We start from the raw sequence: 25,790 nt of genomic DNA on the forward strand, positions 1-25,790 counted from the left end.
CAGTTTTTTAACAACACCACTAAAACACATTGATTTATTAATCATTGGCGATTGGATGTCAAACATTTGGTAATTTTGACATATAGTCTTGGCAAGGATTCCCACTACATTTTTCCATTAGTAGCAAGGGATCTTTTATATGCACCGTCCCATAGATAGAATAGCACATACCACAGCCTATGATATACCAGTCATGGTGCACTGGCTGGAGCATGAAATAGCCCAATGGGCCCACAGACGGGGATTGATCCCAGACCGACCGCATCAAGAGAGCGCTTTACCACTGGGCTACATCCCACCCCTCTGTCCCATACGAATACCATAACTTAAACTGAGATATCCAGAGAGGTCAGGAGACTCGTGTAGGAGTTTGACATTTGTTAAGTAAAGCATGGAGAAGCGAAGTATACCCGTATACCACAATATACATTTTTGAATTACACGTATTGTGATATGTTTCTAGAATTTAGATAATAACTAATAAGCTATGAGGAATTATGAATTATCTGTCCCGAGTGAATGAATGTTGTAAACCCGAGTCTTTGGCGGGATTTTTACAACATTAATTCATGAGGGACAGATCATTCTTAGTGAGTTGGTTATTTTCTTTAGTACCCATTCTCAATTGTAACTGATTTGTAATATAAAATTCCTCTGCAGTCTACAACAAAACCATCAGCCATTACATCATATAATCTTACATGCATTACATGATGTAATTTAAGTGACATGGCATAACTGCATTCTTTTTACAGCCAAATGTTTACAGTACAGAATGATACAACAGTAGTTGCATTAGAAAATAATTATTTTTCTATGCTACTAAAGCCACTGCTTATGAAAATATACCATTTCATATTTATGAAACAAATGAGTCAAAATATGTCTGTAAATCTTTGTATATCGTATAATGTATGTGTAATCTGAGTGATGCATGAATGGAAACATTATATGAATGAAAGTGAAGTTCCGGTTGTGGCAAGCAACCAACCAAACATCATAATTTTTAAGCCAGCCAATCAGTGGCTGTAGAAGCAATCTGCACACTGTGCAAAGATCGAAAAACTATTACCCCTTATATTTGCACTCATATGGGTAATAAACTGGCATATTGCACTTAAAATGTATATTTGGTGTATAATTTTATTGTGATACAACATTAGAGCACTTTATAAATTCTAATAATTGAGAATTGGTCTTTGCAATATATGGTGGTACGTATCACAATTCAGATTTCTGTATTCTGTATTGCAATTAGAAAAAAAAATGACAATAGCCATCATTTGTAGAGCATACATTAAAGTGAAATGGTTTCATTATTGCAAACCTGGGGCCGGTATCTACATGTATGGTAGCTCAGTAGAGTACTCATTTGAGGTGCTTATACAAATGTAGGTTGTTGATGAATCAAACCTCATCAGTGAACACATTTCCTGGTTGGTGTTTTTCCCCGTCCAAAACAGTGCCCCACGACTGATATATTGAAGTCTGTGGTATGTGCTGTCCTGTCTGTGGGAAAGTGTATGCACGTATATAAAAGCATATAAAAATATGGAAAATGTTCCAGTTGTTTCACAATTATGACAGGTAAGTCCATATTCTGAGATACTACAGGCTATCAACAGTTAGTTTTTTTCAATTTATCCTGTTCTCCTAATGTATGGGCTAATTCTGTTTTCTTTTCTTTCAGCAACGATGTTCCTGAACACCCTGACTCCCAAATTCTATGTTGCCCTGACAGGCACATCGTCTCTCATATCCGGTCTTATTTTAGTAAGTGCATGCAATTTGTTTTCTATATTAGGGCTTCTAGAATGTTTTTAAATCCCACTAGCAATGGGATCAGTGATTTAAAAAATGTATTAGCCACAATTAAAAATTCACTAGTTTAAAGAAATTTTACTAAATGATAGTAATCAGGGGCCTAATTCACTAAACTGTCGCAACTTTGCGATCTCGCAGTGCAATGCTAAAAGACTTGCAAAGAGGATGCTTTGTTGTCTAGCAGAGCCCAAGAGACTTGTGAATTAGGCCCCAGATATACCACCTAAAGGGGAAGATGGAGCTTAAAACTCGAACATTGGGGGTTGTGGTGGGGGGGGGGTCAGGATATTCATATTTACAAAATAGGCTTAACTGCAACATTTGACAAAACAATTTTCACTAGCCATTAGGTATATGGAAATGGTAGTTATTTACTAGCCCAACATTGAATATCACTAGCCACAGGAGTGGGGCTACTATAATCTAGAAGCCCTGTCTTTATGATAAACAACCATTTAAAAAATGTCTTGGTGCACTACAACATGTAAGTCAGTATTTTAGTGTGTAGTGTGTTGAAGAGGGTAAATAATCATTAAACAGTATGCTGATATACTTATTAACGTTTTTTTCCACTTATTAACACAAAACTTGCATTGTACAGTAAAATCTCTCAAGATCGGACCCTCTGTAAACTGGAATTCCCTAAAAACCGGACGTTTTACAGAGTCCCTTTTTAAAAAACAGTAGAGAACTTAACACCTCTAAACTGGATCCCTCTTACAACCGGATATTTGTCTTGGTCGCAAGGGTGTCCGGTTTAGAGAGCTTTCTCTGTATTTACATGTACCTTTTTTGTGTGCTTTTAAATGTTATCTCCCCTCCCCTCCCCCAAAATATTTCATAGTACTCCAAGTTCTTCACAGTTTTAAAAACTAAAGTCTTCTGTGAATTAACAATTTACTGTGAAAAAAACTACACCTTTTTCATGTGTGTTTCATTTTGTCATTCAGTGCAAAACAATGGCTTAAAAGATTGTGTAGGAGAGTTTTATGCCAGGTGACATTAATTTCCTGTATTTTGACATGATTTACTGACACGGTTAAACCTCACAAATACACTTTTTAAGTCATCATTGGTTTTTCTGACTAGTTAGTACAAGACATGTATGTGTTAAATAACAGATCAATGTGAATCAATATATACGAAAACGGTCACCTTCTGCATATTTGTTTTCATATGGCAGTGAATGCCAAATATAGATTTCTTATACCAAGAGAATAGAAAGAGAGATTTCGACAATAACTCCCCCACACATCATCCAATCTCAGCTTCATGTTTTTGGTGTAGGTGGCCAATAAATGTGTAATACAATACTGAAATGGTGACACGTGCAGGAACAGTGTGGTAGTCTTACATCATGCTAGTATTAGTGTTATAGAAGGACATGACATAGTATAGTGTGTGTCACATTGTGATGGAAAGGAAAGAAATATTTACTGGGTTTTTTATTAAAGGCACAGACCCTAGTTTTAACCCGTTAAAAAATGGACACTAAGTTTAGTTAATTTACAAACCTGTAACTCATTTGGATAAAGTTCCAATAGCGTGAAAGGAGAGTCTGTGACGTTAAAACGGGAAATATCCTTAAAAATAGACTAGAACTCGAATCAATAAACCGCTACTTCTCAGACGCATGTGCGTTTTAAAAAATATGAAAAATGTATGTTTTGGTACTACAAACAGCAGGATGACCAGAAACACTTCGGTTCTATGGAAATGGATACGGTAAAGAATAAAATATAAGTAATGTTTGATTTCACTGAACATAAATGGCTTTAATAGTGAAACATATGTTGTAGTGTTTAAAAACTAGAGTCTGTCCCTTTAACAATACCTCATTGTGTTTTAATCTGACACATATGGACCTGGGGCCTAATTCACTAAACTCTCGCAACTTTGCGATCTCGCACCGGCCTCGGTGGCGTTGTGGTTAGGCCATCGGTCAACAGGCTGGTAGGTACTGGGTTCGGATCCCAGTCTCGGATACCGACTCCAAATCCTGAGTGAGTGCTCCGCAAGGCTCAGTGGGTCGGTGTAAACCACTTGCACCGACCAGTGATCCATAACTGGTTCAACAAAGGCCATGGTTTGTGCTATCCTGCCTGTGGGAAGCACAAATAAAAGATCCCTTGCTGCTAATCGGAAAGAGTAGCCCATGAAGTGACGACAGCGGGTTTCCTCTCAAAATCTGTGTGGTCCGTAACCATACATGTATGTCCGATGCCATATAACCGTAAATAAAATGTGTTGAGTGTGTCGTTAAATAAAACATTTCTTTCTTTCTTTCTTTGCAATCTTGCAGTGCAATGCTAAAAGACTTGCAAAGAGGAAGCTTTGTTGTCTAGCAGAGCCTAAGAGACCTTTGTGAATTGTTTTTTTTCCCGTGCCAATTTTAACGACTGGTGTAGTAGTCTTACATCATGCTTGTTTGCATGTTATAGTAAATACATACATACCCGTAGTGTGTGTCACATTGTGTTGGAAAGGAAAGAAAGATATATATATATTTTTATCATTAACAATACCCCAAGATGTTTTAGTCTAATATATGGAACTATTTTCTAATTGGGTTTTTTCCTATGTGTAATTTTTACGACTGGTACATCAAAGACCATGTCATGTACTATCCTATTTGTGGAAAAGTACATATAATGGATCCCATGCTGTTTTATTATTAAGAATAGATAGAAGCGGGTTTCCTCTCATTTTCTCTGTTGGCCCATTGGGTTATTTCTCATTCCATCCAGTGTACCTCGACTGGTATATCAAAGGCCATGCAGAGTATGACAAATATTTTGAAAAGTCACTAGCCACAGGGCTAGTGGGTTTGTGAAAACCACTAGCCCACCAAGATAAAGCACTAGCCCAAAATTCTTGATCACTTATAACTGGATTTTTATCTAATTTTTGTAAGATTACACATTTACGACTATAACAGTAAAATAAAACAAACACTTAAATTATGTTGTAACTTTCAGTTTTGTCGTGTTGTACGTTTGGTCTTTTGTCAAGTGTGAGCCATCGTCATTGTCCCGTTTTCACTTTTGCCCTCTCCCCCGGGGAAAATAATTGAGCTCATGATTGGTATCTAAACCCACTATCAAAATAATTAAATTTAAATGAGGGTATAACAGTGTGACACACGGTAATAGATGGTTCAGTGTATTTGGTAGTGGGTTATACAGTATCATTTAGGGCCTACTATTTAGGTCGCCAGGAACGCTGTTGCCAATTGCTCAAATACAGGGCATCATCCAGTGTCAGATCAGTATCAAAAGAATATAACGGCGACATCTAATCCGTTGTTAATTGATGAACAAAAAAAGGTATTATCTTGTAGCCTATCAGAACAGAACAGAAGAGAACTTTATTTCACTCAGGCCGCTATTCAGCGGCATATGAGGTACATTAACAATAATTATATGACAGTGACAAGATGGGGTTTACAGGAGAAAATTTACATGTACAATATCAAAACAAAAATTTCTAATAATAATAATAATACAAAATGAAATATATTTCTAATAGTAATTATCTATCTATCTATCTATCTATCCATCTATATATATAGATACATATACATATACATATACATATACATATACATATACATATACATATACATCGGCAGCTGTGACACATCTAAACCGTTACACGTAATAGGCCAAGCCGAGTCGTTGCATGTGTAGTTACCATTAAAGAAAATTTTTTTTCTGGTTGCTGATAACCATATGTAAGCGAAGTGTTAAATTAAAAAACAATAGGTAAATAAAACAAACACTAAAATTCAAAGCATGACTGGGGTTTACTTGATTGAGATTAACCTGTCGTCGCGATTGGTGATTTCCAAGTTCTTAGCCTAAAACATATGTGCAAGATTAACTACCAACCAATCAAAACACGCATGTCATTAGACTTATTTCCTGTGCCAGAAACTTGAAAGGGAAAAGTAAACAATGCATGCTGTAACTGTGACGATGTAGAGATAGCATGTTACTGCAGTTTGCAGACCTAGTTCAAGTGGATTATTATTATATACTGATGGCGTTGTTGATACTATTCGATGACAAACGTCACAATCAAATTTATTAAACGAAATTTCAGCCAAGAGAAAAAAACAAATGAACACGATTGAGCGATAAGGAGAGGGGGTGGGAAACCACTAGCCCTGCAGGCTAGTGGTTTTGCGTTTCTCACTAGCCCGAACTTAAAAACCATTAGCCACGGGCGTCGGGCTAGCGGATTTGTCGAACTCTGTCATGGTATATGCTCTCCTGTCTGTGGGATGGTGCATATATAAAATATCCCTTGCTACTAATGGAAAAATGTAGACTATGTCAAAATTACCAAATGTAGGCAGCAAACCGCACGCTTCTTACAATATTAAGCAAAATCAACCAGCTGCAATGTAGTTTCAAATTTGAACTCTTATATATTAATTTCAAAAACTCGAACACCTGGCCCCATGATTATACATCTTAAAGTCTAGACTTTAATCAAGTTCAGACTTTAATGTCGTGACAACACCATTCAAATAGCATTATGTTAAAGTCTAGACTTTAAGATTTATAAGCACAGGCCCTGGAAACTCAAATTATTTCCTCGTCCCCTTGAAGATTGAGTTATCGAAGCTTGACTGTATATTGTATAGTTTGTAACATTGGTACTATATACATTATTTTATTATAAATACATGTATAAAATAATTTTGTCCAGTCCATAAGTTATACAGGTAGACTATAAGATACCTTATTTTGGTGTTGTACACCACAGACATTCATGTATAAGTGCATTGATTAAATTGGCAGCATACAGATTTTAACATAATTTGATTTAAATTCAAGGTTTGTGTTTGTTTATAAAACATACATGTATGACCCAGATTCCATCTTATATTACATTGTAAAATTTTACATTCGTAATTACACCATCGCTGCATAAAAATAACCCACTGGATAAAAACCCACAGCATGGTTTACAGATGTATCAAGTAATTACATGATTATAAATACATTTAGATGTTGTATGCTGGTGATGACATTTTGTGACTGGTACATGCATCTTCGATTCTTGTATAATTATTAAGTAATTCTATTTTCTAAAGTAATTTGTAAACTAAATGTAATTAAAATAATTGTCAGTCTGTGCTTACTAAACTGAGCTTAACTGTCACGGTAAGAATAGCAGCTTTGGGGGGGTTTTTCTCTAATCTTCGCCAATTATTTTTCTGATCAGCTTAGAATACACTAAATTCTCTTCTCTCCAACGGAATCAATATTTTCCATCATCTCCACCTAACCGAAGGAGACATTCATGTTTTTTTATAAGATTATCTTGTTACAAATAGCTGTTTTTGGCACAATAAAGTGAATTGTTATTTGAGAGAAGCAGGAATAGACATGTGTTTATATCGTCAACTGATAAATTAATGGGAAAATAGTGCTTAAAGCACTGGAGGAGCATCTGGCAGTCTTTATCTTATTTTAAATAATATAACTACATCCATAGGGACATTCTGTTCCAAATCTGTTTACTCCAGGTAGTACCAAGCCAAATAACTTCCGGCTGTGTAAAAGTTTGAGGTGCACCCAACGTTTGATAGAGCCGTTAATACCACAATTCCTGTGATTGGTGATAAGTGCGAGTGTGCTGTTTGTAAAAAAAAAAAAAAATTGTTTGAACTGGGCACAAAATATATGCAATTTTATTTCATCTAGTACCACTGTGTCATGAAGCCATGTGCTTGAAACATGTATGGTGTACCTGTAAAAAAAAAATGTACTCAAATTTTGTGTGGAACTAGGGTAGTCATAGCTGCTGCTCATTATCTCTGAAATAAGCAGCTTGACCCCCAGTTTTTTCTGATTCAATTTTAGGGTGAGGGATGGTAGTATTTATATCCATAGTGTATATGTTGACTGATACACTGCATGTATGAGTTTTAGCCACATATGTTACTATTGTTGTTTATGGGATTTGATTTGGTGGTATACACCCTCCAAGGTGTGTACGGCTGTCAAAGCAGAATCCAATGTGGGTACCTCCAAATGACCTTTTGGCATTGGCTTGCCTTTTTTCATGGAATATGGTTTATTCAGTATTGCGTCACGATTTAATACACTAATTTCACAGAACACTACACAACAGTGACAGTTCCAAAACATTAAATAGTACAGGTAGTTGCTACTCAGTTTTCAAGACACCACACCACCATTTGTCGAGTCATTACCGACCAACCAAAACTCTTATTTACGTGCCTTCATGTATATCCACTGAAGGTTCAGGAACATCCATCCCAATCGTTACCTCCGACAAATGTCGGTTGTATCGATCAGGACAGAATCCACAGTGTCGTTACTCGTACTAGCAGCTTAATATCACAGGTAATCCAAACACTTACCAATACATAATCTCATAAACATAAACATACTCGTACAAATACTAGTACATATAGATATATATACTCTTCAAAAAAAGAAACACAAAAGGGTACAAATGGGTTATAACTCCGATTTTATGTTTCCTACCGGTTCATGCTTTGTGAATATAAGGTCATTGCATGTCCCAAACACATTCCCACGGTTACATTCGATAAAACGCAGCTACTGTACAATAAAGTTCCAAAATGTGAATATTCGCAAAAACGCAGCCACGTGCAAACCATGTCACCACTGCACGTGCGTTGTCTGCACGTGCAACATGAACACCGACAGTATAAAAGTGCAGGGTGTTCGCTTGCCTGGCCTCTGTATCTGGCCGACAGTTGACAATCCAGGACATGCCACGTCTCAGTGAACCGCAGAGAAACAATGCCATCGGCCGACTAGACGCAGGCGAATCCAGAACGGCCGTTGCCAGGGCCTTCCATGTGTCCCCAAGCACCATCTCCAGACTGTGGGACCGTTACCAGCAACATGGATCAACACGTGACCTCCCTAGATCCGGTCGACCACGGGTCACTACCCCCGGGCAGGACCGCTACATCCGGGTACGCCACCTTCGGGAACGATTGACTACTGCCACCTCCACAGCCGCAGCAATACCAGGTTTGCGCAGGATATCCGACCAGACCGTACGGAACCGCCTACGTGCGTGCCAGACGTCCATTCGATGTCATCTTAACACCACAACACTGTCGACTCCGACTGATTCATCGACAATGGCCTCAACTGCGATGGAGACAGGTGTGGTTCAGTGACGAGTCCCGATTTCTGCTCCGACGTCATGATGGAAGATGTCGCGTGTATAGGCGTCGTGGTGAACGTTATGCAGCAAACTGCGTGCAGGAAGTGGACAGATTCGGCGGGGGTAGTGTCATGGTGTGGGCAGCCATCTCACACACTGGCAGAACTGACCTGGTCCACGTGCAGGGCAACCTGAATGCACAGGGCTACATTGACCAGATCCTCCGGCCACACATCGTTCCAGTTATGGCCAACGCCAACGCAGTGTTCCAACAAGACAACGCCAGGCCTCACACAGCACGTCTCACAACGGCTTTCCTACAGAACAACAACATTAATGTCCTTCCTTGGCCATCGATATCACCGGATTTGAACCCAATTGAGCATCTATGGGACGAGTTGGACCGACGCCTCCGACAGCGACAACCACAGCCCCAGACCCTGCCCGAGCTGGCAGCAGCCTTGCAGGCCGAGTGGGCCACCATCCCCCGGGACGTCATCCGTACTCTGGTTGCTTCAATGGGCAGGCGGTGCCAGGCAGTTGTCAACACACGCGGAGGCCACACCCGGTATTGACTCCAGATGACCGTGACCTTGGTGGTGTGTCCTATCACTTACTCACAATGGACTAGAGTGAATTGTGAACAATCCTGCAACATTTGGTAATTATCGGACTCACCATTCAATAATTAAATCAATTCTCCAAATGTTACGACAATGTGGTTTTGCGTTTCTTCTTTTGAAGAGTATATTACTAATAATATAAACTTAAATTCTTAAATAGAGGGCGGGACGTAGCCCAGTGGTATGGCGCTCGCTTAATGTGCAGGTCGGTTTGGGATCGATCCCCGTCGGTGGGCCCATTAGGTTATTTCTCGTTCCAGTCAGTGCACCATGACTTGTATATTAAAGGCCGTGGTATGTGCTATCCTGTCTGTGGGATGGTGCATATAAAAGATCCCTTGCTACTAATAGAAAAATATAGCGGGTTATATGTCAAAATTACCAAATGTTTAACATCCAGTAGCTGACGATTAATATATCAATGTGCTCTAGTGGTGTCGTTAAACAAAACAAACTTTAACTTTATTCTTATATACATATAATTCTGTGTACATAATGTATAATTTGCTACGTTTTGATTATTAAAATACATGTACTGTAGTTACATAATATAACGTAACTATAATATATTTGACGTTATTGTTTGGGGATACCTGTGCTTAATAATAATAATATAGTCTGTTTTAGAAAATAGTTCCTCATTAGAAAAATACTACAAAATTCCGATATACTTTTTAAAATCTTTCTTTGATGATTAGACGTAGGTTGACCTCTGTAGTATTTAAATAACCCACTGGTTTGAAGTTATTTGTTATATGTAGTACTAACTGATAACAACTGTACAAGTGGTATATAGTGCCACTTATATAATGTAGCAACTCACGGCATTGCTCAGGCATGAGGGCCGTTAACTGAACAATTTCATGGTCAACCTATGTTGATTTTTTTCACGCAGTACTTAATTGTCAGTTGAGAGAATTCCCTAAAATTGACCCTCTCGATAGTGTTCTATTTTTCACAGAATATATATTATTTACATTGCAATAGCTTGTATTTATATCTGCAGGTAGATGTTCTTTTGGGGATTGGGGAGGGTTACATTTTATTTTTTTAAAATTTAATTCCTTGATGTAACCATTTGACAACCACCATAATTTTGAGGATATCCAGATTTTCTAAGAACCGTTTAGAAATACAGTGTATTGTACTTTGACAATGAATAGCACAAATATAAACATTAATATAAATGATCCCATTGTACAGTAACAATAATAATTCAGCAATGTATTAAATACTGAGGTGGGATGGGGGGTCAGCTTCTATTCAAATAACCAGCAGAAGGCGTGCTGCATGCATGATGCCATATTTGTGGTGGGTTTATACAAAAATACTTCGGAGGTAATAAAATTACGGTTAAAGTTAAAGTTTGTTTAATAACATCACTAGAGCTCATTGACTTATTAATCATCGGCTATTGGATGTCAGACATCGTAATTTTGACATATAGTCTTAGAGAGGAAACCCACTACATTTTCCCATTAATTTAGTAGCAAGGCATCTTTAATGTGCACTGTTCCACAGACAGGATAGCATATACCAAACCCTTTGATATACTAGTCGTTGTGCACTGGTTGGAATGAGAAATAGTCTAATGGGCCCACCGACGTAAAATTACGGTATGATTGGACATGCAAACAATGGCACACCTCAGGAAGGAAATATTTTATTTAATGGCGCACTCAACACATTTTATTTATGGTTATATGACATCAGACATATGGTTACGGACCACACAGATATTGAGAGAGGAAACCCGCTGTCGCCACTTCATGGGCTACTCTTTTTTTTATTAGCAGCAATGGTCCTTTTATATGTACCATCCCACAGACAGGGTAGTACATACCATGACCTTGATGTACCAGTTGTGGTGCACTGGCTGGAGTGAGAAATAGCCCAATGGGCCCACTGACGGGAATCGATCCCAAACCAACTGTGCGTCAAGCGAATGCTTTGTCACTGGGCTACGTCTCGCCCTTGCACACCTCAGATGCCAATTTAAGGACTGTACATATATGCATGACAACAATGTATCTATATGTAAAAAAAACTATTATATTTTAAGGACTGTACATATATGCATGACAACAATGTATCTATATGTAAAAAAAACTATTCTATTTTAAGCAAGAAAAAGTATTTTGTAAAAAAAACTATTCTATTTTAAGCAAGAAAAAGTATTTTGTAAAGGATCAGATTAGGTACCTTTAGAAACCTACTTGCCCTTTCTGTAACTTTGTGAAACCCAGCAGACTAATATGTCTGTCATTTCTATTGAATCTCGAGCCATGATTATGATTAGGACTCAATCTCCTGTTTGGGAATAGACACCGGTAATGAGTTGTCAAGGAGACAGCTTGTATCCAGACATCATCCATTATCACCTTCTCTTTTTATTAGACTCACTGCGTACATCACAATCACACTTCTTGGGAGATAGGGGTGGGTAGGGGTCAATTTGTGACAGATTTGTCTTGTTTCATTTCCCTTTCTTCGTTTCTCAAAATAGACAATGTCGATTATGTCAGTCTGTTACATGTTTATTAAAGTAAACCCAATCTCCTTAATTAATTGAGGTTTTTTTAATATCAACATTTAAGTAGCTAAAGATATCTTTGAGTTGGTTGGTTTTGATTAACGAACCACTAGATCACATTGATTTATTAATCATCGGCTATTGGATGTCAAACATTTGGTAATTTTGACTTACATGTATACTCTTAGAGAGGAAACCATCTACATTTTTCCATTAGTAGCAAGGGATCTTTTATATGCCCCATCCCACAGACAGGATAACACATACATGTGCCATGACCTTTGATATACCAGTCATGATACAGTGGCTGGAATGAGAAATAGCCCAATGGGCCCACCGACGCATCAAGCGAACACTTTACCACTGTGCTACATCCCTCCCCCTTTGAAATTACAGATGCATATATATTGTACATGTGTGAGTTTATGATTATGATTATGAGTCAAGCATATATACATGTTAGTAGGTACATGTTTGAGGAATAAAAATGTAAACCAAAGGTTATGCCTATTTTTGTAGTAGTGTTGGTGTAAAGTGCTCCTACTGGCAGTAGCTAGTGGGAATTTCATTGTTAGCTCGGTTGGTAGAGTCCGTGGTTCGAATCCCCTCAGTGGAGGTTGGAGGTTGATTTTTCTGTTACATTTGGAGCCGACATAGGGACTGGGTGTGTTATAATTAAGTCAGGATCCGTAACAGTTCAACTGCCCATGACCCACAGCTCAGGGACGTAGCTTCACTTGAGGGGGGAGTATGTAGTAGTGTTGGTATAAAGTGCTCCTACTGGCAGTGGCTAGTGGGAATTTTCTTATTAGCTCAGTTGGTAGAGCGCTGGACTCTCGTACTGAGGGTCTATGGTTCGAATTCTCTCAGTGGAGGTTGATTTTTCTGTTACATGTTCATCTTGGAATGAGGTTTTCTTCTGAAAACTTTGGCTCAGAATTTCTATCAGAGAAGAATGTTGTAGTGTCTAAACTGTAAGGAGCTCTGTGTAAGGAGCATGTGTATAATCGGATTAGCAGTGAGAAAGCTTTTATATACTTTCACATATATGATATTACCCACCTGATCAATGTCTAGGTGTGTTGTACAAACCATATGTGCCTCACCAGTTGCATAGTAGTTGCTGAATGACATCATTTTCAGTGAGCAATGACACCTTCCCAGGGCTTACCTCTGTACATTCCCATGTCTTGTTTGTTATGTTGGAAGTTATTGTCAGATTTTACATGCCATGCATTTAAAGGTGAGTAACAAATAGAATACAATTTTTTTTCTCGCTAGATACCAAGCATGTTTTTATATTTTTTTACATGTGTATTGGTAATCATTTGAAAATATCTGTTGTCATTTTAAAGGAGATTACATATATTATGTTTATTTATCTAGTACTGGTAGGATTTATTTTTAATTTGAAACAATTGACTTTGTCAGGAATATAGTTTTTTAGCTTTTTATCTATTTTCAACATTCTCCTCTTTTTTTCTCTCTTTTTTTTTTTTTTTTTTTTTTTTTTGTCATAAAATAATTTTCACAAAGTAGATTGAATTTTATCTGAAATGCTGAAAAATTACATACTATAGCACTGTATATAATTTACCGGGTTTTTTTTCAAAGATCATTTTAGCTTTTATGTCTATATGGGTATGACATCCCTTTTTGTGCATGTGAAATAATTATTTAAACAGTACTATAATTCTATAAAATGTATGTAAATGTAAAAAGGTTGCTTGGAAACACACCCTAGAGGCCTGTACGCGTATTATTATAGTATTTTCATGATCCAGCACAATTTCAATAAACATAAAAGAATGTATTACTCACGTGCTTTACAAATAACAGTATTGTAATTATCATATTGCTTGGTATTTCCTGCTATCTTTATGGCATATATAAATAAATTATTACACATGAATATGTGCCACACAGAATTTATGGAACCTTGTTGGGAAATGTTTTATTCCTGTCGCTTGGGGGAATAAAACAATTCCCAGTCTTGTTCCGTAAATGTTATATGACACTTCCACTCATACATTAATTTATATAAAAAATTTGTAATTTTGATTAAAGAATAATAAAATGTTCAGCCACTAACTACAATTTTAGAAGTACACCCTTTAAAGAAAATTATCCGCCATGCGAATGGGTGCAGTAGGTTCGAATCCTACCAATTGACACTTTGTGTTTTTAAATATGATGATAATACAGGATTGCATTAAAAAAAAAACACAAAAAAACACCTGCTCGTCGTGTCACATTTACATTAAACTTAAAAGCTCACGGTTTGTTACTTCTCTGTTGTTTTTTAAGTCAATAAAATACAGCTTGAAAATGTTTTCTAAGGAGTCGGTATTGATTGGTTATTTCAGTATAGTATCTTGTGTTTTTCCATTACATTGGCATTTGCTGTTCACTGCAGACAGCAGCTACTTTACATGTACGTGTAGATTTGGGCAATAATGGAAGATTTCTTAGTCATAATTGTTTCACCAATAGTCATTAAGAAGCTGTAAAACAGTAGCCTAGATGTAGCTTTTAAAATAGCATGCAGTCCGTTATTATTACTTCAGGCTCGTTGTGTTGGATAAGATGCAGTTGTCTTATGAACAGATCTATTATTCATGTAGAAACAGAATCTACCGTTATAGTTTATAATGGTACAAGATGTCTATAAAAAAGAGAGTTTGTTTTGTTTAATGACACCACTAGAGCTCTGCAATTAAGAAAATGTCCACGGCAAAAAACACTTGTCATTGAAAAAAACGCTGAATATTGCAAAAAAGTGCTGTGGAGATTTAAAAACTCCATGGCATTGCCGATTGCTGTGGTTGCTAGAGTACATTGATTTATTTATCATCGGCTATTGGATGTCAAACATTTGGTAATTTGGACATATAGTCTTAGAGAGAAAACCAGCTACAATTTTCCAAGGGATCTTTTATATGCACCACCCCACAGACAGGATAGCTGCAGATACCACAGCCTTTGATATACCGTACCAGTCGTGGTGCACTGGCTGGAACGAGAAATAGCCCAATGGGCCCACCGACGGGGATCGATTCCAAACTGACCGTACATCAAGCGAGGGCTTTTTAATACTGGGATACATTTTGCCCCTACATGTGTATAGTGCAAGGAACAGGGTTTTTTGGGGGGATTTTAAACTGTATTTGTTATTAGCAACAGTTGTTTTTAATGTGAAAATTCATTAGCAACTAGTAGTTACCTATCTTATTATTGTATCTTAGTACATGTACCAGTGTGCTATCTTTGTTTTTCTTCATTTTTTCTCTCTTTTATGTTTTTATGTTTTTCTTTTTATTCTTTGTACATATTAAATAATTAAATATTTTTATAATTATATCAAATTCAATGCAATGATGTTAGGTTACATATTTGATTTATTTTGTAAACGTGATGTAATTAAAACATTGACATTGACATTTAAATAAATTTTATGTAGCAATCTATGAAACTTGTGTAGGAAATCATGTAACTATGCTGCATAAAATGTTCCCTGTCGTGTTTGTGTAATATCCAATAAATTCTTCTTTTTTTTCTTTTCTTTTTTCATGCAATCAACATTACATGTGGTTTGGTACATGTACATTAATACAGTGAAACCCGTGACAAACTGAAATCCTGTCAAAACCGGCCAAGTTTCATGGTCCCGAATTATGTAAATTATAAAATGTGACTCACTGAAAACTGGATCCTGTCTATAAGCCGTATAAATATGGTGTCCCTGCTGTAATCCAGTCTAGACAGGTTTCACGGTACATGCACGTACATTTAAATAATTACACATCTCGAGATTATAAAACCTACATTGTACACTACAGGGGCGTAGGCTGGGGGGGTTTCATATGGACACCCCCCCCCCCCCCCAAACAAGAAGTAATTGCTAACAAGACGTCCATTAATACTAATAGGACGTACATGTGTACCCTGTAATAATGCTAATTTACGGTAATAATGTCACAATTACCACATGTACCTGTATTAGCCTTTGTTTACATTTATAAGAGGTGGGATCTACACATGGTCATGTGCATTGTAGCTTAGTCGATAGAGCAATCATATGAGTAGCCTGGGTCACAGGATCAAATACGTTCAGAGGTTGTTTTTTCTTCTGATGGCTGGTATATTAAAGGCTGTGGTATGTACTGTCATATCTGGAAAAGTGCCATTGCACCACAACTGCCAGATCAAAGGTTGTGGTATGTGCTATCCCGTGGGATGGTGCATATAAAAGACCTTTTGCTACTCATGGGAAAATATATCGTGTTTCCTTTCTTAGACTATACATGTACATGTATGTTATAATCACCAGATGGTTGACACCCACCAGCCGATGAGTAACAAATCAGTGTGCTCTAGTGGTGTCATTAAACAAAGCAACGTTTATCTGGAAAAGTGTACATGTATATAAAAGAGTCTTAGTTGTTATTGAAAAATAATGTAGTGGGCTTTCTCTGAAGAATGAAGAAATGTTTGACATCCATTATCTGATGATTGGTTCATCAATGTGCTGTAAATGGTGTCATTAAACAAAACCAACTTTAACTTTTTTATTGTTTACATAGTAATACATACATGTATGTTGGGGATTTTCATTAAGGAAACAATGCCTTCGTTTCCTTGTTGCTGTGCGTGCCTTCGTTAGAACGGCTGACATCAGGATTCCGTAATGAAGTAGCTGATAGAGTGCTGAATTTGTTTCTGTTGAAGAAAATCAATATTTTTCATCACCGGCTCTCTCATTACAGTCTATTGTTGGTCATCCTCGTCAGTGACAAGATTACCTGCTTTCTCTGTTTCTGTTTTTCGCCGACTGCTAGAAGCCATGTTGCTTTGGAACATACATATATATATATATATACATGTATATACATTAGAATACACATGTTAAAGCAGGGATTTACCTTGTTTTTCTGAAATGGGGGTCCCTTGGACTCACCTCTTTCTTTTCTGGGGGTCCCAACCCGAAAACAAAGGGTCCCAAAATCACACAAACGACAGAGCTGCAGACAACAAATCACATGTATACTATATGTTTCATTAAAGTAAATTTAACAAGCTGTGTTATTGTTTTTCCTTTCGGGAAATCAATGTCGGTATTCATTGTTTATTCTTTCAAAATCAACATTTCACTTTGATCTGTATAATTATTTGAACCATTTCCTGCAAACTAAATGACACTCACAATACCATGCGTTGTTTATGAATCGTGCTACTTGTTTGTTAATGCAAATCAGAACATTTAACCAATTTGTTTTATTCGCCCGGGAATTTCCGATTGTGTTCGGCCTGTTGACGAGAAGTTCCGAATGATCGCAAATCCGCGATCTCTTTCCGGAAATTACTAACTTTACCCGATTAAGCGCAGCAAAGGATAAAGACGTAGTGTTCCCAGAGATTAAAACTTTTTGTTTTCCATATGGGGAATCCCCATTTGAATACGCAGTTTATAGGTAGAAAAGAAATAGTGTGTTACACAGAATGATCGATCTTTGATAGTGGACAGGGTTACTGAAAATGTCAGATATTTTATGCGTCCCACGGGACGCAGTATCTCTATTTTTGCGGGTCCAGTTAAGTTTTAGTGCGTCCTATACGCAAGTTTTGTGCGTCCGGTATATCCCTGGTTAAAGTGTGTGTTGTTTAGTGACACCACCAGAGAGCATGCACTTTCGCAGAGCTTAACCACTGGTACTTGTATATCAAAAGCTGTGGCATATGATGCTCTGTCTGTTGGGACGTGCATAATACTGGTAATACCCCTTTTGAGCGAATCAGTAGTAAGTGTAGCCTTTGTGGCGACTGCAGTTTTCTGGAGGGGGTGAGGGATTCATCTCTTGACCAAGATTGATTACATGGGGTGGTGTTTGACAGCACCATAATTATTATTTTATACTCAAGCTGTGTTTGCCACATCTTTCTGCCTATTTAAAACCTCCCCTGTGGTCAATTTGGGAACAGCCCCAATTTAGTTTCGTAATTGTCTTCTTAGACAACTACCTGAAATGCCTACTGATGGACAATATACTGTGTCATGTTTTTTTATATAAGGCCTCATAATTTAAAATTTTATAGGAAATACATGTACTTTTTTTATTCTGTGCCCTTTGATCTTTGGAACCCGTTGGCAAACGGGTTTTTTTTGTGGGGGTTTTGTAATTACCCGGTATGGTAATGTTGGATTAATATTATACATGATAACATGGGTAACAGAGTTTTTGGTTCTCTGATTTTTGCCAATATGCTACTGACAAGCTATTAAAAATGATTGTTTCCATGAAAGCTGGCGGCCTATACTACATTGTATATGACGTGTTGTGTTGTTTGGGTTTGTTTGTGGTTTTTCAAATGAGTGCACATGGTTTAAAAGTGATCTTGGAAAAAAAATTAGTCATGTTTTGGGGTCATAGCAGTGTGTCTACTTAATATTGTGTCTCTATGAGATCAAATAGCTTAATGCAAGCTAAAATCACTAAATTGATATATATGCATGGTAGCCTTTATGAAAGTAATATGTAGAGTACACCGAGGCAGTCTGACAATGTGTAGTCTAATAATGCCTTTCACCACATCTAATGCTACATGCACAGTCGATCTTGCTTCTAGATCTCAATCATATAGAGCCACTCCTCTGAGCCTGCTGGGCTTCTAGAATTCTTATCAAATCCACTAGCCATGGGATCAGTTATTATAAAACATTTACTTGCTAAGAATACAAATTCACTCTCCCTACTTTACTTTAAGTTAATACAATTTTACAAAATAATCGTAATAAACAGATGTGTCACCTAAAGAGGGAGATAGAGCTTAAAACACTGACATTGGAGGTTAGGGTTGGGGCAGGACATTCAATATTTACAAAATAGACTTAACTGCAACATTTTACCTTCTTTTTTTTTTACTAGCCATCGGGCATGGCAACAGTAGTTATTTACTAGTCCAACATTGAATATCACTAGCCATGGGAGTGGGGCTACCATAATCTAGAAGCCCTGTGAGGTTTAATGGGTTTTGAGATAGATCTCCCTTTGTTGATCCTTTCCCCATCCCTCATTCCAACCAATGTACCTTGATTGTTATTGTACATCAAAGGCTGCAGTATCTCCTGTTCTATCTGTGGGAAAATGCTAATAAAATACTCAGTTATGCTGTGTGATACAAATTACATATCGGTTAGTGGCAGCAGCTGGTTCTCTCTCCTGGTGTTTAGAACTAGTGTCATAATGACAATTATAATGGCAGGTGCAGGTGTGTCAGACACAAAATAGCTGTAGTTTAAAAATATGCCGAGTTGATGTTGTCGTTATAAGCAGAATTGTTTTTATTGTCCATTTCTTGCAATTTATAAATAGACGTTTAATGAATAGAATAGAATAGATGTTTAACGATACCCCAGCACGAAAAATACATTGGCTATTGGGTGTCAGACTATGGTAAATGCAAAACATTAAGTGATGATCAACATCAATATAAAAATTCAGGAGTTAAATAAAAACACAGTGTGAAGAACTTTGCAAAAAATACAACTACAACATGTATAGCAGATTAATGATATTGCAGCACAAACAAAAAACAATTGCTACTGTCACTAAGTGCAAAAAAAACCCACCCAGAAATGAAAAGTGTTTCATGTAAACAGAATACTTGAAATCAATCTTGCACAGGTAGCTCAGTCTGATCAGGCAATGTTCCATAATTAAATTTGCGGCGAAGGTCATGATAGATTTTTACGCCTAAAGTTGGCAAAAACATTTATGCCTTTCTGTATGTTTGCTAATTTGCTAATGCTAATTTGTCCAGGAAATTAATCCTGTTATCCTTTTTCCTTCTTCTATTTTTATTTTATATTTTGTTGTTGATTGCCATGGTTACAAGGCTTGGACTGGAATGATTGGTTCAGCTCGTACAGACAATCAGATGTGTCCAGACAGCAATTTATACAAGTTGGGCTTCCTGGCATATTATGTTTCCCATTAGTGTCTTTCCTGTCCTATTAATTGTAACATCACAGATTATTTGACATGCAGTGTGGCTTTGCTGGATCAATATCCATTTAATAAGGACCGTAAATATGTGATCCTCTCGGCCATACCGGCCCCGGCTTGATCTTTATGTAACGTATAGATAGTGCAGCGATAATCACAACGTTTTTGGTTGAGCTGGTAACCCTGTAGCTACATCATACATTTCAGGCTGGATCATTTAATCTTTACTATTGAACAGTACTATGTGGTGTATGAGAAACTGTTTGTTTTAAACAAAAAGTATAACATTTTGTGGGTTAAAATTTTGTATGATAAAATAAAAAAACTGCAACATAATGAGCTGACTTTGCAAAAAGTAATCATTGTATTTTTATTTTAAATATGTGTATGTTTTTAATGTGAGCATGTATGTCTTTAATGTGAACTATATATATGATGTCTGTACTTGCGTATATTGTAAATTATTAAACATACACAGCTGTTTAAGGACGTCATACACATGACTAAGAATAAACGCCTTTTGTAAGATCTTCCCTCTATCAAAAACTAGTACAGGTGTACATGGCTGTGACATGCATGACCACGAAAAGTTAATGTTTGTTTTATTTAATGACACCACTAGAACATATTGATATATTAATCATTGATTATTGGATATCAAACATTTGGTAATTCTGACGTATAGGGCTGAATTTACAAAGCCTGTTTATGTCTTACATGTATGTAACTACATACATTTACAATGCTTAAACACCTGCTTTTAAGAAAAACAGGCTTCGTAAATATGCCGATGCCATATAACCGTAAATAAAATGTGTTGAGTGCGTCGTTAAATAAAATATTTCCTTTGTAAATGTGACCCATAGTCTTAAGAGAGGAAACCCACTACATGTTTCTATTAGTAGCAAGGGATCTTTTATATGCACCAATCCCCTGAGACAGGATAGCACATACCATGGCCTTTGATATACATGTACCAGTCGTGGTGCACTGCCTGCAACAAGAAATAGTCCAATGGGCCCACTAACGAGAATCGATCCTACACCAACAGTGCATCAAGCGAGCGTTTTACCATTGAGCTACGTGTCCCGCCCCTGCATGACTATAATGTTTCCATCCCTTTTGCACAATTGAATTCATCATATGTCAGTTATAATTAACTAGATTTAGACTTATCTAATGAATCTTTTATCAAACATATATGAACTTGTGTGACTCAATCTTCTTATAGACCTGAATATTCTGGATGACAGTTAGCCAAGTGATATTATATAGCTTTAGTCAGCTGATGTTCTGTCTGATGACATTTTAGACATGTTTTTTAGGCAGATGACTTTTAACTCAGATGATGTTTAGTCCAATGGTTTTGGTTTGATGTCCTTTATAGTGAGATTATAGCCGATAGTGATAGAACCTTATTAAGTGAGATGAAAGTTTGGTCCTGTAGTTTTTAAGCAGATACATGTAGCCTTTGATCAGACAATCTTTTGTGATATATGCTAATTAAAGACTTAAATCAGATGGCATTTAGTCCTATAGTTTTCAGTCAGACTGGCTTTTGTTGGATGGTCTTTACTCAGATGGCATCTTGTGACTAATCACATTGTCTTCAGAATGACTGAATCTAAAAAAATATTGCCATTCAGCAAAAACAACTTCTTTTCTGAGTTCATTGTATAATAACAGCTCTAGCTGTCCATCAAGATATAATTATTCTTTCATGACATTTAAGAAAGGTTGTTGTTCTTTGAAAACTACTTTGATCTTGAGAACATATACATGTATCAGTTATTAGTTATTTACAACAGTAATGAGAAACTTCTTTAAAAAAAAAATCACTTTGACATTTTAAAATAATGGTTTGATCTTGAAGCAATATCGTCAAATAGTGTGGAAGGTGTTTTTTAAAGATAATTTTTTGGCACAAGACAGCTATGATCTGCATGTAATGTGTAACGCAAGATGTGATGAGAAATATTGATTTTGTCTTGAAGACATTGGAGTTGTCTTGAAAAGAGCTACAGTACTGTACAGCCAGTACATATTTAATGTAGTTGTCTGTGGTGAGTGTGGAATTACACTGAAGATGATGTTAATAGAAGAAGAACAGATCTTAGATATAGAAGAAATCTATTTGACAATAAATGCTTTATGTGTTCTAGTTTAGAGACTTTATAAACATCATTACATGCACGTTTGCATGACATTTGTACATTTACAGGCATTGACTTGGAGGTTAGGGGTGGGGTAGAGTTCCATCAGAATCATAAAACTGAGACAGACGTAATCTAGATATTGTTTTATTTCACCTGATAATCTTACATGTATGCTTCTGATCCAAGATCTACCGGCCTCGGTGGCATCGTGGTAGGCCATCGGTCTACAGGTTGGTAGGTACTGGGTTTGGATCCCAGTCGAGGCACGGGATTTTTAATCCAGATACCGACTCCAAACCCTGAGTGAGTGCTCCGCAAGGCTCAATGGGTAGGTGTAAAAGACTTTCACCGACCAGTGATCCATAACTGGTTCAACAAAGGCCGTGGTTTGTGCTATCCTGCCTGTGGGAAGCACAAATAAAAGATCCCTTGCTGCTAATCGGAAGAGTAGCCCATGTAGTGGCGACAGCGGGTTTCCTCTCAAAATCTGTGTGGTCCTTAACCATATGTCTGACGCCATATAACAGTAAATAAAATGTGTTGAGTGCGTCGTTAAATAAAACATTTCTTTCTGATCCAAGATCTGGAATTAGCAGAAGCATGGAATCCTGATACATTTATGGCCTAACGTACATGTACATACGTACCTGACAAATGCTAGTTAGATGATATTTGTTGTTACCACCAGAAATTCTGTGAACTAGTTCTTGGTAAAACTACCTTAAAATATTTAGGTACCATAAGGACTAGGATCATACACAGTGACCTAATTTTGCCAAATAATGTCAGCATGTTCACCACTTTCAGGTTTCTCAATCTATGCAAATGTATGTACATCATCTGAGTAAGGTTTGTGGTGTCCAAGCTAGGTTTTTCCACTTAAAAAGCTGATTAGACTGGGGTTGCAGTTATTTAACATTCATCTTATTAATGATTCAACAGTAACAAATCTGATCTTATAACACACAAACTCTTTATTGTTGCACTTCGAAAACACTTATTAGTCATCATACAATGTACATCATCTGTCCACTATGGCTGGAACATGAGATTTCACTAATTAGACAACAGTGACATTATTTTCTAGTTTTAAACTACATACTGTAAATTTAACAATATTACACTAAAACACTGTAAAAACATTGCAGGCATTTGTTTTAAAAGAGTTTAATTATTTCTTCTCTTTTTTTTTATTTCAGATTTTTGAGTGGTGGTATTTTAAAAAGTATGGCACCTCGTTCATCGAGCAGGTGTCCTTGAACCACATATCACCCCTGTTGGGTGGAGGAGAAGGTGGAACCGAGCCGATTACCTCCTCTGGAACATCCAACTCCACCCAGCAGCAGACTTTACCTGGTGTGTATTCATTAAACATTGTCATAACAGACATTAGTCATTATGCAATCTTGCAGGTTTGGGTTGGGTTGGGTTTTTTATTCATGAAATATTACCAGCAAGTATATACATGACAATGTGGTGTTGGGGTTTTTTCTCAATACAAATTACCTCATTTATGGCCATGGAAGCTCTAAATGGATTAAGTACATCTAATGATTGTTTTCCAATCTGTAAGTCTTTCCAGTGCTACTCGTACTGGAACAAAATGTACATCTAAATCTCTCTGTCCTTTTGGAGTTTTGTAAACTGCATTCTTGGAAGTTCTCGTCTTCCGTGGCTGACTATATTTCGGAGAAGAAAACTATTTGAATTTTACAAAAAAATTGTATTTTAGCAATTTATCAAAAATATTTTTGTAATTTTTAATAAAATTCTCACAACAGCCCCCTACATTTCAAGACGCTGTAAAGTTTTCTGATTTCAGGTCTAGTATAATTTTCATCCTAGTGTATCTTTCTTTTGATAATTTGTACATGTACCAGTAGCATATTTATGGAAGTCGCTTTAACAAAATTATATTTCATACAAATCATCTGCTTTCCATTATCACTGCATTACACATGGATTGCATTGAATGATTGACACCGTAGAAAAATGGTCGTTACTATACACATGTATTTGTGATTGTTAGCATTTGGTCATCTTTTTAAAACTGTTTTAAAGTGATGTTATGAAAAGATAACAAATGGTTATGTTTTGTTTTAAGAGTGTAAAGTATGGCGGAATCCGCTAAATCTGTTCCGAGGCTCGGAGTATCAGAGATTCATATGGGCCACCAGCAAAGACCCTCTCACATACTACGATATGAATCTGTCTGCCCAAGATCACCAGACGTTTTTTACATGTGAGGCTGATAATGGCAAACCAGAATATGAAAGTAAGTGTTTCTTCAGTCGTAGGGGATGGGAATGCTTTATGGTATTTAATAAGTCTATGGAGGTGGGACGTAGCCCAGTGGTAAAACGTTCGCTTGATGCACAGTCAGTCTGGGATAGACCCCCGTCGGTGGGCCCATTGGGCTATTTCTCGCTCCAGCCACTGCCCTATGACTGGTATATCAACGGCCGTGGTATGTGTTATCCTGTCTATGGGATTGTGCATATAAAAGATATCTTGCTTGTAATCGATAAGAGTAGTGGCGACAGCGGGTTTCCTCCTTCAGTATCTGTGTGGTCCTAAACCATATATCCGACGCCATATAACTGTAAATACAATGTGTTGAGTGCGTCGTTAAATAAAATGTTTCCTTCTTTAATAAGTCTGTGGTTATGTACTTGTAAAAGAAATACATATTTTATGAGGAAATACTGCTAATGTAACCAGCAGAAAATCATGCAAAGTATATCTAAGATGGAAAGTTAATAATAATTTTTTTAAAAAAAAGAAAAAAAAAAAGTGTGTTAGGTGGGATACATTTGAAGCCAATATTGTCATGGAAGATCTTTGTTTTTGACATATTTTTGTTCTATATGCTTAGAAAAACAAATAAGGCAACACTTATTATTGTAGACCCAATTTAATTTACTACTAACATAGCTATGTCTATATTTAATACATAGAGGTTATTACCAGAGTGTTTTTTGGTACCGTCAGTATCATATATTAGGAATAAAAATTGTACAATGCAAGCATAATACATTATTTTTATTCTTAATATATGATATTGACGATATTGAAACACATGAGGGTAATAATCTCTTTATCATATAATCTGCAGCTTAATACAATGTGTGTTTGTAAACTGTACACGCAACTTTAATTCCAGTCTGCCATTACTAGATATCCAAATGACGTAAGAATATGTGGCACTGTGTAATTTTGAATGGAAATGATGTCAAACTTTAATGACATCATTTTGGATGTCCTTACATCATATTAAACTAGGGCTTAATGTTTTTTGTTTTTTGAACGCTAGACAGCTTTTAGTGTAAAATTACTATTGAAATGTTTTTATTTGATGACTATGAATGCATACGTCGATTGTGGTGTGTCATACTAGTACGTTTGCTTAAATGTTAATAAACCTAATGTCGTAACCTTGATTAATTTACATCTAATTTGCAAAGTT

The 25,790-nt window shown here is 36.7% G+C and overlaps 1 protein-coding gene across 3 annotated transcripts in view; it reads left to right on the top strand.

The window, feature by feature from the left end:
• LOC121368067 (suppressor of tumorigenicity 7 protein homolog) overlaps positions 1-25,790 on the top strand; it is a 61,699-nt gene that overhangs the window by 18,002 nt on the left and 17,907 nt on the right. For all 3 annotated transcript variants that reach the window (XM_041492594.1, XM_041492595.1, XM_041492596.1), the window contains exons 2-4: positions 1,691-1,773; positions 23,524-23,680; positions 24,429-24,599. In XM_041492594.1, the coding sequence (XP_041348528.1) occupies positions 1,691-1,773; positions 23,524-23,680; positions 24,429-24,599 (411 nt within the window). The remainder of the gene's footprint in view (positions 1-1,690; positions 1,774-23,523; positions 23,681-24,428; positions 24,600-25,790) is intronic.

Source organism: Gigantopelta aegis, chromosome 3, assembly GCF_016097555.1.
Source record: "Gigantopelta aegis isolate Gae_Host chromosome 3, Gae_host_genome, whole genome shotgun sequence".
Classification (NCBI taxonomy): Eukaryota; Metazoa; Mollusca; class Gastropoda; order Neomphalida; family Peltospiridae; genus Gigantopelta; species Gigantopelta aegis.